Genomic DNA, 19,238 nt, shown 5'->3' on the forward strand with positions numbered 1-19,238 from the left:
TCATTTGTTTATTAGTATTTTGTTACATTATCAAAAGTTTGTAAAAAGAAAAACGAAATGAATCAAAAATTTTGATTCATAAATATATTCATTTGTCAAAGTTTTATTTTAAAATATTACTAGAAAAATATTTAATTTATTTAGTAATGAAAAAAAATTTTTTAAGTAAGTTTCTAACATTATTAATTTATTTTTGTAATATTATTTAGTTTATTTTATATCACTTTATATCTTATCATTGGTATTTTTTATTGTTGGAGAATCACCTCAACACAATAAATTAATTACAAAAAAGATTTTAAAAAATTACAATAAAAAACATCGTCCGGTAAAGGCTGAGTCAAGTCCAGTTAATATTTTTGTTCAACTTCGAATTTCTCATGTTGAGTCTATTAATCAAAAAGAACAAGCTATGTATTTACATGGCCAATTATTTACCTCCTGGAAAGATGAATATTTAACATGGAATCCGGAGGAATTTAATCATACAACAGCAATCTATCTTGATCCTTTCCAAATATGGCAACCAGCATTAACTTTAATAAATAATGCTGATGCCAAAGGATGGAATATACATCTTGGATCAACACCAGCTTTAGTCTCATCCTCAGGATATGTTATACTTTCAGGAATTTTTAGTTTTTATGTAACATGTAAATTTGATTTCAGTTATTATCCATATGATACACAGGTATAAAATAAAAAAATTTATTTTAATTCAATAAATGTAAAAAAAAATTTTATTTATAGGAATGTCCAATAGCATTAACTGAATGGATTTATGATGTATCAAAAGTTAATTTATCTGAATACACAAATGATCAAGCCAAGCCAATATTAAAATTAAGTTGGGATCCAATTAGAAATAAAAGTCGTGAACATGCTGGTGGTAAGTTTATATAAAAAAAAATATCTTAAAAATAAAAAAATTAACCCAATCTATTAAAATTCCAATCTAAATTTCTTGTATAAAGTGTTTCTAATTGTGGTAATCCACCATCTCTTTTGTCAAAAGTATATCTGTTATCATTACTATAATTAAAACAAATATTTATATATACATATATTTATACATTTTTTTTTATTCTTACTCATCTCCAGAAAATAATTTTTTAAAATAATAAGGTTTCTCATTATTTATTTCATTAATTTTATAATTTTTTTTTATTTGATAATTTCTGAAAAAAAAATAGTTTAGTAATTTTGTAAATGTAAAAAAGCTTACAATTGAGATGCATCAATGTCAAAAGAGGTGACATTATTGATAGCGAAAATTAAAGTAGCAAAAATAAAAATTAATTTCAAATACATTATTGTAAATCTGAAAATAATAGTTAGAATTTTTATTAACAAAAAAAATTTTAAAATAATAAATATTTTAATCATAAATTTTAACCGTCAAACAAAACTCTGTTATTAAAAATTTCCAAATGAATATTTTCTCACATTACAAAATTTAATTCTGGATTACGATATAAAATAATATTTTAAATTATTTGAGAAATAAATTTTTTATATCATATCAAATTACTAATAAGTAAATATGAAATGAAATGAGAGGATAAATTTATGATTATATACAAAACTTTCTTTATAATTAATTAAGTATAGTATATGATTATACATTCGAAAAGTAAACTTAGTATTATGTACTCCTTATTACATTACAAGAAAAAAAAATAATGAAATTTACTATTGATATATATATATATTTTTTTTTTAATTTTAATATTCTTTTATTAAAATAATATCAACACTTTAAATTAAGTAAATATTCAGAGGTTTCTTGTCATAAAATTAGGTTTTTCATTTATTTTCCTAAAATTTTTATATATATTTTTTTTTATTATACAAAATTTTTATTATTTGAAAAATAAAAACATAAAAAAAAATAATTATATTTAATTTTTTTTTATAGAATGGAGAATCGAGGATACATGGAAACGTCATTGTTACTGGGGACCAGAAGGATGTGTTGATACAATAACAAATTTACAGGTATGTTTAAAAATGAATAATTTATAATATTTGTAGCTTGAATGGTACTGGAGTGTTGTTGAATTTGGTATAAAAATAACAAGAGAAGCATCATATTTTACAATGACTATAACAATTCCTACTGTAAGTTTTATAAATTAATATTTATAAATAAAATATAAATTTATTATGAAAATGATTTCTAATAAATCTTCTTAAAAAAAAAACATCGTGTTTTTTATTTTTTAAATATTATATTTTTTGTGGTTTTTTTTTATAGATAACTGCTGTATTAATAACACTTACGTCATTTTGGATAACAAGCTATAAAATCGCATTAATTCTTGATATATTTTCAATAACAATGCAAGGACTTTTTGGATGGAATCTTATACATAGTTTACCTCCAGGAAATGGTAGTGTACCAAGAATTGTTTATTTATATGGTGGAAATTTATTATTAACCTTAATAGCTTATATAATACATGTATTATTGGGACATTTAGAATACATCTATCCAGAGGGAATATATTTTCCATCACATATAACAAATATTACTAAAGTTTTAAGAAAAAAAAAATTTTTCCAAGTTGAAGGAATAACATTTGATCCATCAGTGTATGTATAAAAAAAAAGTTATTTAAAATAAAAAAAAAGTTTATTTTTAGTATGATAAATGAAAAAATTGAAAATAATGAAAATTTAGTTGATTTAGAAGATCCAATGATAATTGAGAATCATCCTAATATAATTGAAGATTTAAATAATGAAAATAATAAAGGAATAATTTGTTTAGAAAATTTATCACCAGACTCAGACATTGAATTACATGAAAATGTTAAGTATAATGAAGAAAATGGTATTAATTTATCTTTAAATAACACTATAAATGATGAAGATGAAGAAAAAAAGTGTAAAGTAACAGAAGTAAATTTAACAAGAAATCAATTAAATGACCAACTATTTTTAATTCGACGATTAATGTTTATTATTTTTGTAGTACTTTATCTTATAATTCTTTTTATTTGTTGTCAATAATCAAATTATAATATATCATTTTAAATATCATATTATATATCAAATTTAAAATAAAAGAATAATATTATTATTGAGAATTATTTTTTATAAAAAAAACAAGTAATTAACTTTTATAAAATAATTGATAATATAATATTAATTTATTTTGATAAAAATATTATTAAGTGTTAATAAAATTTATTTAAAAAAAAATTAATTTTTTTTTGTTTTATTAGTATATATTTTTGTTAACCAAAACGATACTTGATATAATATAGCAATACCAGTCCATGTTGAAAATAGGGATATTCCTATCCAATGATTATCATTCCAATCATCATGATAAGCATACTGAGACCATATTTGAGCAGATAATATTCCTAAGCAACACTAAAAAAAATATGTTTATATATGAGAGATAAAATAAATAATAATAATATAAAAAAAAACATACAATTGTTCTACAGGAAATTGCACCAGATCTATCAGATAATTTTTTCCAATGAAGTGCCCGTGTGCTTACTATATATGAAGAAATAAAACAAACACCCATCATTCTTCCAATAAAATCATGTGATTCATTAAGTTGAATTTTAACCTGTCTATGAAGAAGCCATCGTGGAAAAGTAATCCAAGCTGTACCAATACAGATGGCTGCAATTGCATCAAGTTGATAAAGAATATTTCCAATAATATCTGTTTTATTTGATGTTTCACCAAAATTCCATTTATCTTTTAATAATATTACAATATAAAATAAAGCACCAAAAAGTCCACCTTTTATAAGAATATTTAATATATAACTATCAATTAATGTAGGAGATACAGCCCTAACATTAAAAAGTAATAATAATGTTAATATACAAATCATTAATCTCATATAAAAACAGGTATTTTGTGTTTCTGTTCCACTTTTTCTAAATTTATAACTAAAGAATGCACTTGACAAAATCTGCCCACCAACACATCTTATAAGATGCCAATGAACTCCATCTGTTTTTATTTGAAAAAATAAATCTCCAACAATATTAGGGGTAAAAAATAAAAATATTCCAATAATAAATGAAAATAATGATTCACATATCAATATATATTTATTGATACTTAAAGTCATATTATTATTTTATATTGAACCTTATAAGGCTGAAAATAAACAAAGAAAAAATAAATTTTTTTTAAGAAAAAAAAATATATATAATAAAACACCCTATTTAATGTGTTATTGTAACGCACTAAAATCTTACTGATATTAAATGTTTAAATTATATAAATATATATATATATATTTTTTTTTTAATGTAACAAAGTTAACCTGTATAAAATTATAACCGAGCTATTTCCAATTATTTATGTCCTAAACACTTTGTCCTTGAAAATGTAAACTGTATTAATATATGTTATAAACTACAATTTTATATCATTTAATGATATATAATTTAATCTTTTAAACATCAATATAGTTTTAACTAAAAAAAAAAAAAAACATGGCATATCTTGAGAATGATTGCTTTTAACTTTAAGACAATTTTATATACCATTTTTATAAATCACTTTTATAATTGTCGTAGTAGACATTATACAAAGGTAAGGTCATTTGTTAGATATATATATATATATATTGATGATAATATCTTTTTTGCTGAAATTGCTGATGTGGAGATATTTAAATAATAGAAGAAAGTATTCTTTGATACTTTTATTATCAAATTTATGAAAAAGAAAATATATATATATATATTATTTAAATATAGGGGTTTTAATATATGGATAAGTTATTATACAAAAATTATAAAAATAAAAATAATAAACAAATATAATCATATAAAAAAATTTTTTTATTTATAACAAATTATTATTATTATTATATCTTTATTTTATTAGAAGGAAGATATATTAATAATATATATTAACTTTAACAACATGAATAATATTTAACATACAAATGTTAACCATTCTACTCTTGAAAGACATTTACGTCATATATCAATTTATACAATAATAACTAAATTAATTTATGGATTTTTTATTTATTAGAAACGGGAAATATTACAATAAAATACTGCGAAATTACCGATGGCATTCCCATAATTATAAAGTTTAAAAAAATTTTAAACTTAAAAAACGCAGTAATTACAGATAAAATAAACAAGATAATTTTAACATATTAATGAGAGTTTTTTTTTTAGTAGTTAATATTAAAAGATCTTTGATAAAGCTTATAAATCTTTCAACACTTTAGAAATAAAGGCGTCAAGGTTTCCTTAATTATTGCATGAGATGAATTTAGGTATAACTTGACAATATAACAAGAAAAAATAAAATTAATCTGACTCTGAACCTTCGTCAGTAGCTTCTTCCTCAGATCCATTATCCTTGCTATCATCTTTATCATCAGTAGCATTTTCATCTTCCTCATCCTCATTATCACTCTCTTCATCTTCTTGTTCCTCATCTGAAACACCATCATCACCATCATTGTCTTCTTCATCAATTTCTTTTTTCTTAGGAATTTTACGTGGTTTATCCTCTTCTTCATCAGTTGCTACTTCAGATGTATTAACAGCTTCATTATTACTGTCTTTTGATTTTTTAACTGCTGGGATACCACTGTCAGCTTCTTGAATGACTGGTTCTGAGGTACCATTAGCATCTTCAGAGATAAATTGTTTTTCTTGACTATCTGACATTGTGGCTATCTACAATAAAAAAAAAAATAACAAAACTTAGTAAAGAGTATAACAAATAGTAAAGCATTTGGCGCATTATCAATAAAAAATTATTAGAAATCAATAACTAAAAATTAAGTATATATAAGCATAACCTAATAATATATCAGGAAAGAGCTTTGCATGGCAAAATAAATACACACTGTACATTTATTTTGTGTAGATATTAGTTACAGGTTTTTAAAATGACCTCCTTCCAGAATAACCTAAGCCTAGCAACCGCGTAGAACCTCGCATTGAGCGGGCAAAACGATAACTACTCCCATCTCTGGGCACCTCGCACTATAAGTCTCTTATCTTTAGCTTACCCGCCTGCACCACATTGACACAAAACGGCGTAAAGCTTGTCTTTAAAAACAGTACTAAAGAAAGATGCGGCATATTATTAAGTTAAAGATAGATTCCTTTATAAATTGTGATGTGTGAAATTTTGAGATAGAGAAAGCGGAGAAAACAAGTAAAGATGAAATTTTTAATAACAATTTAGCTGTTAAAATAATAATAAATTAAAATAACCATTTGAATAAGAACAATTCAAGTACATTTTGAATTTAAGTAAAATAATGTACAAATATATATATATATATAATATATTTTAAATAATATTTTTAAAATTTATTTTAAAAATATTTATTAAGTTTGTGATTTTAAGATGTGATTTTAATAAAAATTAAATTATTTTACTTATATAAATTTCATTAATTTATTACTTTGTTTTAAATATTTAAAAAAAAAAAATACAAATTATATGTTCAACTATAAAATAGAAAATAATATTATTAGTTTATTTTTATGAAAATTATGTAAATTTTAATCATTCTTAATGATAAATAATTTTAAAAATAATACTTTAAACTACTGAGTAAAATATATCAATATGTGTTAGAAGTAAATATTTTTTATGATTACAATACATAAAATAATTGTTAAAAAATTTATTGATGGTCAAAAGTTTGAAGAACAAGTTACATATTATTATATTACTCATTTAAAATCTTTACAATTCTTTTATATTTTTTATAAATATCAAACATACAAAATTTAACAATTATAAAAACCAAATAAATATAACTTAATAGAGTTGTAATTTTAAATACTATAGAAAAAAAATAATATACAATATAGTATAAATTTATATGTTAAATAACTTAATTAAAAGAATTGTTTTTTATAGAAATATTGAAAAATTATTTTTCTAACATTTTTTTTTTTTATTTATCCGAGAAATATATATATAATTTTTAAAATGAGGCAAAATTTATTTACCAACTTTAAACTTACTTCATCAATTAATATTGATTTCAACATTTATATTCGACATTTGTACAGGGTGGTCTAAAAGAGACATAGAATTAAAAATTTTTGCATTACTTCTTTAAAACATCAATTTTTAAGCCTTTTTTTGTCATCTGAAATTATATATATATTAATTTTTGGTTAACTAAAGATTTTTATAAAAAGATATTTAAAATTAAATTAATATTATAAGTATCAAATTTTTTTTTTATTAAAATAAAAACTAAATAAAGATAGTAAAAATATTTTGGTTTATAAAGGTTTTTTTTTTTAAAAAAATATACTAAAATATTTATGTAATATAATATGTAAATATTTTCTATAAATAAATAATATACAAATATTTTTCTTACAATCCATAAATTACTAAATATATAATTCAAACTAAACAAGAAACGTAAATAAAAATTTTAGTATATTTTTAATCAATCAAAATATATTTTATAATAATATTTAATTTTAAAATTGGTGTATTGACATTTTTCCTGTAGTTTGTCACTCCAAAAAAAAACAAAATATCATATATGCAAAGTTTTTAAATAAGACGTAATCTTTAATTTTTTTAAATATTCTTGGCATAGTTTTTTAAACTTGCAAAATTTGAATATTATATATTATAACTAAAGAAACAAGAAGTATTATTTTATATTATTTAGAAATCTTTTAATATGTATAATAGTTAACTAAAGTTTTCAAAATAAATTTACTAAAAAAGAAAATTTTTTCTTCATTATAATAAAAAATTTGTATAAAGATATTTCGTGATAAAAAAAAGTTGTTATTAATGGAGGATAACCTGTCTTATAAGGAAATTATAACCAAGATATAATCATGGTAATTCATAACAAAAAAAAAAGTTTATATGTATCATTTATTTGGTTTATTAAGTTTTTAATGTTATAATAACAAGGAAATTTTTTCTTTATCAAAAGTTTCATAATTAGTATTATTATCAGAGTATATTTTTTTCTTAAATGTAATATAAGATTGCATTAAGGAATATTAAACTTTGAAAATATTGTTCGTATCAATTTTAACAAATAAATAAATGATTTATTGTTGGTATTTTATTTAGTTTAGAATGTCAACAAAAATAGTTAGTTAAAGATATGGTACATATGTAGCACTTTAACTACAGTGATATGATATTAAAATATTATTAGGAATATTAAGTTTTATCTATTTTTTTCAATTAAGTAAACAGATTATAATTTATATTATTCTTAATTATTCTATAAGTGACTCTAATTAAGGATTAAACTAATATAATAATATACTAGACTATTTTATAAAACTTTAAATAAGATTTTCCTTTGTATAAATACATCTGTTTCCGTAATCTTATAACATTAGATGAGAACTTTTATTATTAAAATGTTTGCCACTTCTTAAAAATTATAAACTTAAAAATTCATACTTTTTTTTTCTGTCTTCTTTTAAAAGAAACCAAAATAATATAAAAAATAATATTCATTAAATTCTAGAAGTTTACTATTTTTAACATAAAATATACAAGTAATTTTTAATATAAAAAAAAATGTAATTATTAATTTATCATAACACAAGAAAGCCTCATTTTTCCAGTAACTGGATCATCACCATAATATCTAACTTTAATTTTATCTCCAATTTTTTTATTAAAATAAGATGAATCTGTTACCAAAGCTTTTCCACCTCCAATGTCAGAATTTTTAATATATACAGGTTTTGTTCCTTTATAAAATTTAATCATAAAACCACTTTTTAATATTTCCACAATTTCAGTTTCATATAAACCACCAAATTCAAGTTTTACAAAATCTTCTACATTTTTTAAATCAAATATCATTTGTTTTGCTTCCTCAATTTTTTTATTATTAGGAGAAAATAATCTTAATTTAAAATCTTCTTCAAATTTTATCTAAAAAAAGGAGATAATTGTAATAAGAAATTGTTAAAATTTACCTTTGTTTGTGTTTCACTTTCCACTAATTTCATATTATATCCACCATTTTGTAATAAAAGATTTTTTACTTTCATTGGTATATTTATTAATTCAATTACTGGAACTGTTTTTTTAAATTCAGGTCTGGCTGTTGGTTGAACTATTGCCATTTTATCTAAAAGAAAATCTAGTGCTTTTCTAGATTCAATTAATGTTTGATCCAATAAGTCTACTGTTAAGCCTGCTATTTTTATATCTAATTGCATTGCATTAAAACCATTTTTTGTACCTGCTATTTTAAAATCCATATCACCGGCATAATCTTCAAAACCATTCAAATCAGTTAAGATAACTTTTTCTTCACTTTCTGATGAGTTTTCAGAAGTAAGTAAACCCATTGCAATACCCGCTACAGGTGACTTCAAGAGAACACCTGCATCTAATAATGCTAATGTTCCACCAACAACAGCTGCCATTGACGTTGAACCATTTGACTCTAGTACTTGAGTGTTTAATTTTATAGAATAAGGAAAATCATTAGGTATCATATTTTTTAGTGCTTTTTCTGCTAAAGCTCCATGACCTATTTCTCTACGATTTTGCCTTGATGATTGACTGATTTCATTTATAGCATATGCTGGAAATTCATATTGATGCATAAACTTTTTTTCTTCCTGTGTACCAAGTATTTGAGAAATTGAATCAGGTCTAAAGGCTGCTTCAGGTGAGTCAAATGTAACAGTACAAAAAACTTGTGATTGCCCTCTTTGAAATAATGCAGAACCGTGTAATTTTTTGTAGACATCAACTTCCATTGAAATAGGTCTAATTTCATCAAGTTTTCTTCCATCCATTCTTATTTTTGAACTTATTGTTTCCTTACGCATTACATCTTTTTTAACTATGGAAAAATTTTTCTCAATTTTTGACTGAAAATCAGGGATAGGAAACTGTGCCTTTAAATCTTGTAAAAGTTTATTACAAATATTTTTTAATTTTTCATCACGTTCTTCTTTATCTAGTGATACATCAGTAAAAATAAACATTAATTCATTTTCAGTTAAAAATATTATTTCTTTTTGCATTTCAAGATCAATTGTTGATATATCAGATATATCTGGATTATAAGGTATAAAATTTGGATTTAATTCTTTAATTGATTGTACAATTTTTTTAATAGAAGTTAAACCTTCTTTGACACATTCTTGAAAGACATCTAAAGGTATTTCCTTACCCTCCATTTCAAGCATAACAATTTTACCATTTTCACATCCTGTAAGAAGTAAATCAACAATAGATTTTTTTTTCTCAAATTTATTTGGATTTATAATTATTTTATCATCAACTAAACCAACTCTAACAGCACCAACAGGAGATATTAAAGGTAAATTGGCACAATATGCAGAGGCTGAAGTAGCATTTATGGATAAGACTGTGGTATCACAATCATCATCTAATGCTAGTGGTTTACATATGACTTGTACTGATGAATTATAATCCTGTTTAAATAAAGGACGAATAGATCTATCAACACATCGTGCTGTCAAAATATCTGTATCTGAATTAAACATTTCTTTTCTAAAAAAAGTATTAGGAATTTTTCCTACTGCAGCACCACTTTGTTTATATTCTACTGATAATGGTAAACTATTAAAATTTGGATCTGGTTTTCCTTTTACTGTCGTAGATAATAAAGCATTTTCTCCCTGAGTTAATACAACTGCTCCATCAGCAAACCTAGCTAGACGTCCTGTTTCAAATGTATATGATAAATTTTTTGTTATTTCGGCAGTTGATTTAATATATGATTTATTGTAATTTCGTTTAATAAATTTAAAATAAGGATAACATCTTAATAATGTTGACATTATAAATAATCTAAATAATTTTTATTCAACAATAATTCTATTGAATTAAAAAAAAATAATAAAATATTATAATATTTTTTATAAACGATTTCCCAATATATTCTTTCTTAAAAAGACTTTCTTATTTTAAATTTATACAATTAATTACTTATAAGTTTTGATTGAAAATTTTATGAAAAAAAAAGAATCAAAATTTATTATTTGTTGGAGGTACATTTTTTTTTTCAAAATTCAAGAGAAAATTTTTTTTGAAAAATGGTTAAGTATATTATTGTACAACTTTGAAAAAATGTTATTTATAATAAAAGTAGAAAAGTAGAAAAGTTGATGTAAATTAAAAAAGAAATAATTACTTTAAGTTATGTGTATAATTATTAAAATGTTTCCCAGAAATTGATAATTATTTACCTATTTTTAAAAAAATTAAATTACAAATTTTTATATTTAAAAATATCTTTTATAATACCGATATTTATCAAATTCTAACTTTCATATACAATACTTTAATAAATCATTATAAAATAAAAAAAATTTTTCTCAATTTTGAGTACAAATTTCTGTTCATTACAATAATAATTATTATTCCACATAAACAACTTTTTTTTAGTAATTTTATTAAATTTAAAGTTTAAAATTATTTATCTTTAAATGTTTTATGGTAATTTTAAAATATTTTCTCTTAATTATTAAAAAAAAAATAGCACTTTGTGGTATGTTTAAAATTTGTGGTAATTGAACAAAATTTAATAAATAAATTATATAATATAAATTTTTTTATTTAAATTTAATTATTTCTACCATATCATTTACCAATATTTTTATGAATAAACAATTCATAAAATAGAACAACAAAATTATAATTTATATTGAGAATATTGGATGGAGTAGATATTAATTATTTTATACTTTTATTTGTCACTTTGAAAAAATTTTAACACATAGTCTTTTGATAAAACAAAAAAGAAATAAATGAAATACTGCTCAACTGGAAAAAATATTGGAAAAAGGTGAAAACAGAACTAAAATATGAAAAGTATAAAATACTAATTTAATGATAAAAGAAAAAGATAATAATATAAATATTTTATTTTAACTAAAATACACAGTTGGTTTTCTGATAAATCTGATAAATAAAAATGTCTAAATATATAAAGATAATAAAATGTTAAAAAATAATTGAAAGTAATGTTTCAAAGAAAAATGTATTATTATCACCACATTCAAATTATAATGAAATAAAAAAATTCATTGAGATCAAACATTAATTATATACCAGGACATTATAAGGACAAATTTTAAAAAATTATTTTGAGACTAAATACTTTAAAAAAAAATTATATTTTATCAAAAATTATATGATCTGACAACAGATGTTATCATAACATCATTAAATAAAACAACACTTGACAACAGATTTATAAATTATTTTTAACATTTCTAATTTTTCATAATTTTAGTGTACAAACTTATAATTAAAATTATTTATTAAAATTATAAATACTTGGTAAACTTTTTGAATAAATTTTTCTTATTATTTCTATAATTTTTTTTATAACATTAATATTTTAAAGAATATAAAATCTTACATTTTAAAATTTAAATTTTATTATTCTATATAATAAAACTATTTTATATTAAATTAATGTCATTCATTAAATAAAATTGCGATCAAAAATTAAAGTATTAAGAGGGAAAGTGATATTAATAACACTTTCTGTTATAGAGATATATACAAAGACATTTTATTTAAATGAAAATTGATATGTTAAGGAATATTTAAAAAAAAAAAGAATATATAATTACACATAAAAATTAATTTCAATTGAGATGTAATGAAACACAGTATATGTAAGAAAAAAATAAAAACTTTGATAAAATTTATTAGAAAAAAACAATTTTTTTTCCTAAGTTTTTGTTTTTTTTTTATAAAGTAAAATAATGAAAGAAAAACAAAGAGAAATTAATGTTACATTTTTTGTTGTGAAATTATTTTTAACGTCAATTTTATATTATTATTTGTTGTAAAATATAATAATTTTATGCTGTTTTTTCAATATAAATATTTTTTTTTAAATTAAATAAAGGGTATTTTTTTAACTTTATATATTAGAAAGTATCTATCAAAAAGTGTTAATTTTTTTTATTCATGATAAAAAAACACAATTATGCATTTTAAGTATTTTTATTGAATGATAGAATTTTAAAGAAAAAAACAGCATTTAAAGTACAATGATAAATCAAGTTAATGGAAAACCATAAAATTAATGTGATAATTTGAAACACCACAAATCATTTGATGCATTAATAGTATTTATATTAATATTTTGGCACTGTTGGGTATCCTGTCTGTAAATCATGCATCATTCGTTCAGTAAGATTGTCAACTTCATTAAAACCTCTGGCAGATTTTGTAACAGTTTCCCTTTTAACTTGATCAAGTTTTTGTTGTCCTTGAATATCATGTTCATTTAAAGGATTTAAATGAGTATTAGCTTCACGTTGAGAACTTGTCAATGTTTCATCACGTAATTGTTGGACAAATTTTTTAGGACCAACAAGATTTGGATTTGGACTATGGTATGGAGCATATGGAGAATAATTAGATGATTCCTCTTTATAACTTGATGATGTTGCAGAGTATGAACTTTTTGTTGTTACAGTTTTTGAAGAATCATGTCCTTCACCAAAATTTAAAACAGCAGTTGGTGTTGTTGTTGCATATTGGTGGATTAATTCTCTTGGATTTGTAATCATATAATCAGTTTTAATTTCAAATCTACGGGAGCGTGTAGAATCTCCAAACATAGAGGAACCAGTAGAATCTCTTCCTGTTGGAAATTGAGATTCACTTGCTGGATATGATTTATATGGAGATACATTATTACTTCTTGAAGGAACCATATTTGATAAACTTCCAAAAGGATCATTTAAATTGTCACCTCTATTATTAGGATCACCATTTTTATTATATGGATCATTATTTTTATTATATGGATCATTATTTTTATTGTATGGATCATTATTACCTTTATTAAAAGGATCACCACGATTTCCATATAAATCATTTCTTTTATTAAATGGATCACCATCTTTTGAATAAGGATCATTTTTTGAATTATCCCCAAAACCTGATGTTGGATCAGCAGAAAGGCGAGAATTAAGATTAGATCCTCCACTACCTCCATGACCTCCACCTTCAGTCCATTCTTTTTCATAAATTTTAATACCACCATGTCCATCATTTCCTTTTCTTTCAACTGTTCTTTGATGAATTATTTCAACTTTTGGTGTAAGATCTGGGGGTAATTTTTTTAACTCAATACCATCAGCAGCAACAGTACCATCACCAATAGGTGAATAATAAAATCTTTTAGGTTTCAAACCTTTTGGTATTTGAGTTGGATCAGATATAATTTCTCCACCATGCCATTTAGTTGGTAATAATTCAACTCCACTTCCGGGTCTATCACCAAATCCACCAAATCTTGAATCATCAAATTCTTTTGGTTTTTTTGTTGGTGTTGTTGCTCTTCTAATATCATGTATGATAGTTGAATGAGAATCATATGCAGCTGGATTATTTCCATATGTTGAGGAAGAACGATTTTCTCTTATCTGTGTTCCATAATTGGTTAATGGTGATATTGTTCTATCACGAGCATACATTGATTGAGGTGTTTGAGGAATATTTTGTTGACTACCATAATATCCTACCATATTATTTGGTGAACTTTTATATAAATTCTAAAAAAAAAATAAATAAAAATAAATAAATTTGATATATATAAACTTTAACCTACCTGTTTATTTTTTGATAAGGGATGGGTAATAGTAGGAGAATATGATCTAGAACGATCTTGCTTGTTAAAAATATCTGAAGATGGGTTATTGACACCTAAATAATTATTATTTCCACGACTTAAAGATGAGTAAGATCTAGGATGTTGTTGATTTCCTAGAGAATCAATAGCATCAGACCAGCTAACTTCTTTTCTAAAATATGTATTGTAAAATAAGAAAGAGGTATAAGTTAAATCAATTATAATTGTGCGAGATTATATGTGTTTTTGAGAGAATTATTGTGAAGATATTAAATATATGCCACAACACACATACTCTTTTTATTATAACTTAATGTATTTTACAACAAAATATATCAGAATGTTTTTGTCACACAAGTATCGCCTCACCGCCTCTGCTATGATTAAATGGCAAGAAAGAAATAAGAAAACAATAATGTTATTAATGAATGATAAAGGAAACATTACTTAAACTAAAACAATACGCCCACTGTTAAAAATGTATTGAGTTATATTTTTATGTCTAAGAATTTTTGTTTAATAATTACGTAAATTTTTAAAAAAAAAAAAACAAATTTTTTATAATTTTAAAACAAAAATATAAATAAATTTTATTAAATACTTACCTTTTTTGAGACGTTCCATAAGATGAATTTCTATCAGAATATGGAAAAGGTGCTGAGTATGAAGTGTCAAGTGTACTATATTTATCATTATTTAGTCCAGATGTATTTGATCTATACTGATTATCATCATATCTTGAATTTCTTCCTGAAAATTTATTTCCAATAGAATGATTATTTGATGAATCAACTAAAATAAAAAAAAATAATAATAAATATTTTTAAAAATCACAAACCTGGTCTATCAGAGGCAGATAATAAATCTTTGTTTGCTTCTATAAACTTGAGTAACGCTCTATTTTGACTTGGACTAAGTTCATTAATGTTAACAACATCTACACCATTTAGAATTATTTTATCTGAACAATCAACACTCATCTCAAAAATATTTGTTGATAAATTGGAGCCAGTAATGCTTATTTTAATAATAACCAATATTTAATGTAGGGCGGAAACAATAATCATGATTTGTAAATGCACGAGAGTGAATTGCTCTAAATTTCAAACACATATCATTATGAAGCAGAGAAAATGTAAAAATAAAGTTTATTGCAATAAAAAAAAAGTAAAAAGTAGAAAGAAAACATAGCAAACATTCAAAATATGCTTTGCCATTAGACTTATCATTAATGTCTTTTATAAAATAAAATAATGATCTGAGAAGATAAAAATTAACATGATAGTCTATTTGTTATATGTGGTACCCAGTCACTTCTTAAATTATCATATATAATTTCAAATTTGTCTTCATCTTTTTCACACAGTAACACAGAAATTTCTCCATTAAATAAATCAACCCCATCATCCATAACAATTGGGGAGGAATCAATTTCTTGTAATATTTCTGCTATAACATTCCATTTTACGGGTTTCAGGCGTTCAGAGACATCTGAAAAAGCACTCAAGTAAACTCCATGAACATCAAGTCCCAATGTTCTTGCTGCTTCATTTTCACTCATTACATTTAAAATTTTATTTGTCTTTGGTTGAACCTCCAAAACAGCTCTAAATTCACAATTTTTTTTTGATATATCAGGTGTTTTCTCAATACATTCTTGTATAATTTCATAAGGAATTTTTAATGCAATCTCATTTCTTGGTTTTATTACAAGTTTTTCTCCATTTTCAGGCATATAAACATTAATATTAAACTCTTCAGTAATTTTCTTTTTTAAAAATTTCATTTTCTCTGCCTCACCATGAACAAGCATTACATTCCTAGGTTCTACATTTTCTATAAGTTGCATAATACCTTTAGCATCAGCATGAGCACTAAATGACATATATTCTGCTTTAATTTTAATATCATACATTTTTCCTTCAATTTCAATTTTCTTTATTCCATTTATAACTTTATGACCTACAGTTCCAGGTGTACAATAACCAGGCATTATTATCATATTTTTCTCATCACCACACCATTTTTGAAATACTTTTAAACTTTGTCCACTATGAAGCATACCAGGTGTTGAGAATACAACCATTGGACCAGGATCATCAGCAAGTTCTATTCTAAAAGGTAAAATATGTTTAAATTCAAACATATTCCTTTCAACAAAAGTATTTTTAACTTTTTCATTTGTCCAATTAACAAATAATCTATAATATTCAGTTGCTCGGTAGGCTAATCCTTGTGAAAAATACATTGGAATTTTAAGATTCATCCTTTCCCAGTAAGAATCTAGCAAAATACATAATTCTTGTACACGACCTAGAGCAAAACATGGAATCAAAACTTTTCCTCCATTGTTTATACAATTATGTACTTTATTTAAAAAATCCCGTTCTCTAGCTCTTTTGGATGTTCTTATAGTTGAGGCATATGTACTTTCAGAAATTAAAAGTGTTGGTTTAAGAGAGTATGGAACTTTTGCAGCACCTAAATGACGATCAGGAGTCATATTATAATCACCCGTGTATAAAACTGACTCATTTCCAACTTTTATTAAAAACATTACAGCACCAATAACATGACCAGCATAAAATGCTTGAATTGTTAAATCTTCATCAACATGAACAATTTCATGTAACTCTATTACATGAACCTTCTTCAGGCAACTTTTTATCATTTCTGATGTAAAAAAACTTTTTTCACCCCTTTGTTGTGTTGTAATTTTACGAAAATCTTCCAAAAGAACTGCTGAGATGGCTTTTGTTGGTTGTGTCATATAAATAGGTCCATCATATCCAATTACCTCTGTCATATATGGTAAGGCTGCAGAGTGATCTGTATGAAAATGAGATATAAGAACACAATCAATGTATTCTGTTAAACTATTTCCATTTGCAATAAAAGAAAAATCAGGAAATTTTTGTTCATCTTCATAACCCATATGTATACCACAATCTAACATAACTCTTTTGTTACCAATTTTAAGAAGTATACAACTTCTTCCTACATCACAACCAGCTCCTAAACAAACAATCTACAAAATTATTAATTAATTGTAAAAAAATATCTGAATTACCTTCATAATTAAAGTTTATTGTAATACTATTTTTATTAAAAAATGCGCAAAATTTAAAAGTGACATTATCTTATAAAGAGTACCATTGGTGATATATATATTTGATGTAAACTTTATTTCAAATTCAATGAAACGACTAAATCTTTTAAAAATGAAAAAAAATACCAAAATAAAATCATTAAACGTCGTCACTGAAATGTCTGCTGAGGTATCATTGAAATATTAATTATTTTATTTATATCTTTAACATTTCATATCAATTTTTTTCCAGACTGAAACAGGACCTGTTGTAAAGGATAATAATGGTCAAATTATTCTTAAAATTCATGCTACACCAGGAGCAAAAAAAAATACTATTTTAGGTTTATCATTATATTTTTATTTTCTTTTTATCTTTTTATTTTATATATTTAGAGATTGGTGATGAAGAAATACGTACACATATAAGTTGCCCTCCCGTTGATGGGAAGGCTAATGCAGAGCTTTTATCCTTTTTTCAAAATATTTTGGATTTAAAAAAAAATGAAATATCTATTGGAAAAGGTTTAAAATCAAGAAATAAAATGTTGATTATTAATTCTCCTAAGTATAATGTTAAGTGTGTGTTAGAGAAATTAAATTCAACATTGGAAAAATAATACTATATTGTCCGTGTGATTATTATTTGTTCAATATTAGTTTTACTTTTTATTTTCTTAATTTCCTGAACCAAACTACGACAAATTATTTCTTAATAAATTTTGTTTTTTATATTAATAAACAATTTTTTTTTTAAGATCTAGAATGAGTAATAGTTATACAACTCCTTGGGGTGCAGCAACTAATTTAGTTGAAAAATTAAAAATTGGTGATCTTGTTGAGTTTCAAAGAACTGCTAAATGTGGTATTAAAATTTATTCTCACTGGGGTATTTATATTGGAAGTAGGAATGGTATACATGGAATTGCACATTTAACAAATGGTGAAAATAATGATAAGGTTTTGGAGAGGACTACATTTTTAACTATTTCTGGAGTAAATGTAGAACATCAAACAGCATTAGTACGAGTTGATGATATATTTGATGTTGCTTTTAATGATAGATGTAGAATCAATAATTCTTTGGATAGATACTATAAACCACTTCCAGGAAAGGTTATTTATTTACGTGTAAAATATAGAATGGGTGATTGTGGATATAATTTATTTAATAATAATTGTGAACATTTTGTTAATTGGGCAAGATATAATTTATCAACAAGTACTCAAGCAAAAATTGGAAAAGCTATTGTATATGGTGTTGCTGTTTTTACTGTTTCATCATGTCCAGTAACTGCTTTATGTGCTGGTGGATTAAGTTATTTGGGATTGGAGGGATATGATGTGGTAAGAAAAGTTTTTCCTGTTGATGCTTGTTTTAAATATTTTCTTGATAGTAGATAAGAATATATATATTTTTTTCCTTTATTAAAATATCTATTAAAAATTAAAAATAAAGTGCAATTATTAAGATTTATTTCTTTTGTTTGATAAATATATACATAACAACTATTATTCTTT

At 23.1% G+C, this 19,238-nt stretch overlaps 7 protein-coding genes across 7 annotated transcripts; 2 read left to right on the forward strand and 5 right to left on the reverse strand.

Moving 5' to 3' along the window:
- Positions 1 to 146: 146 nt before the first annotated feature.
- Positions 147 to 3,015, forward strand: SRAE_1000240400 (Nicotinic acetylcholine receptor beta 3 (Dbeta3) subunit; the record flags this gene model as incomplete). Its single annotated transcript, XM_024649477.1, has 7 exons — positions 147 to 165; positions 210 to 691; positions 751 to 889; positions 1,919 to 1,998; positions 2,035 to 2,121; positions 2,258 to 2,595; positions 2,646 to 3,015. The coding sequence occupies 7 exons, from the start codon at positions 147 to 149 to the stop codon at positions 3,013 to 3,015; spliced, it is 1,515 nt and encodes a 504-aa protein (XP_024503350.1).
- A 192-nt stretch (positions 3,016 to 3,207) lies between these two features.
- SRAE_1000240500 (Hypothetical protein) lies at positions 3,208 to 3,962 on the reverse strand (the record flags this gene model as incomplete). The annotated part of the gene is made up of 3 exons (XM_024649478.1): positions 3,208 to 3,384; positions 3,449 to 3,905; positions 3,955 to 3,962. The coding sequence occupies 3 exons, from the start codon at positions 3,960 to 3,962 to the stop codon at positions 3,208 to 3,210; spliced, it is 642 nt and encodes a 213-aa protein (XP_024503351.1).
- Positions 3,963 to 5,315: 1,353 nt separating this feature from the next.
- Positions 5,316 to 5,681, reverse strand: SRAE_1000240600 (Hypothetical protein; the record flags this gene model as incomplete). The annotated part of the gene is made up of 1 exon (XM_024649479.1): positions 5,316 to 5,681. The coding sequence occupies one exon, from the start codon at positions 5,679 to 5,681 to the stop codon at positions 5,316 to 5,318; it is 366 nt and encodes a 121-aa protein (XP_024503352.1).
- Positions 5,682 to 8,562: 2,881 nt separating this feature from the next.
- Positions 8,563 to 10,808, reverse strand: SRAE_1000240700 (Polyribonucleotide nucleotidyltransferase 1, mitochondrial; the record flags this gene model as incomplete). Its single annotated transcript, XM_024649480.1, has 2 exons — positions 8,563 to 8,916; positions 8,961 to 10,808. 2 exons carry the CDS (start codon positions 10,806 to 10,808, stop codon positions 8,563 to 8,565), a joined length of 2,202 nt encoding a protein of 733 aa, XP_024503353.1.
- A 2,316-nt stretch (positions 10,809 to 13,124) lies between these two features.
- SRAE_1000240800 (Hypothetical protein) lies at positions 13,125 to 15,609 on the reverse strand (the record flags this gene model as incomplete). Its single annotated transcript, XM_024649481.1, has 4 exons — positions 13,125 to 14,552; positions 14,609 to 14,801; positions 15,235 to 15,421; positions 15,468 to 15,609. The coding sequence occupies 4 exons, from the start codon at positions 15,607 to 15,609 to the stop codon at positions 13,125 to 13,127; spliced, it is 1,950 nt and encodes a 649-aa protein (XP_024503354.1).
- Positions 15,610 to 15,902: 293 nt separating this feature from the next.
- SRAE_1000240900 (Integrator complex subunit 11) lies at positions 15,903 to 17,705 on the reverse strand (the record flags this gene model as incomplete). Its single annotated transcript, XM_024649482.1, has 3 exons — positions 15,903 to 16,503; positions 16,543 to 17,657; positions 17,700 to 17,705. The coding sequence occupies 3 exons, from the start codon at positions 17,703 to 17,705 to the stop codon at positions 15,903 to 15,905; spliced, it is 1,722 nt and encodes a 573-aa protein (XP_024503355.1).
- Positions 17,706 to 17,850: 145 nt separating this feature from the next.
- SRAE_1000241000 (Protein of unknown function DUF167 family and LRAT-like domain-containing protein) lies at positions 17,851 to 19,121 on the forward strand (the record flags this gene model as incomplete). The annotated part of the gene is made up of 4 exons (XM_024649483.1): positions 17,851 to 17,907; positions 17,971 to 18,061; positions 18,114 to 18,297; positions 18,476 to 19,121. The coding sequence occupies 4 exons, from the start codon at positions 17,851 to 17,853 to the stop codon at positions 19,119 to 19,121; spliced, it is 978 nt and encodes a 325-aa protein (XP_024503356.1).
- Between the last annotated feature and the right edge of the window lie 117 nt (positions 19,122 to 19,238).

This window comes from Strongyloides ratti (genome assembly GCF_001040885.1).
Source record: "Strongyloides ratti genome assembly S_ratti_ED321, chromosome : 1".
NCBI classification, from domain to species: domain Eukaryota; kingdom Metazoa; phylum Nematoda; class Chromadorea; order Rhabditida; family Strongyloididae; genus Strongyloides; species Strongyloides ratti.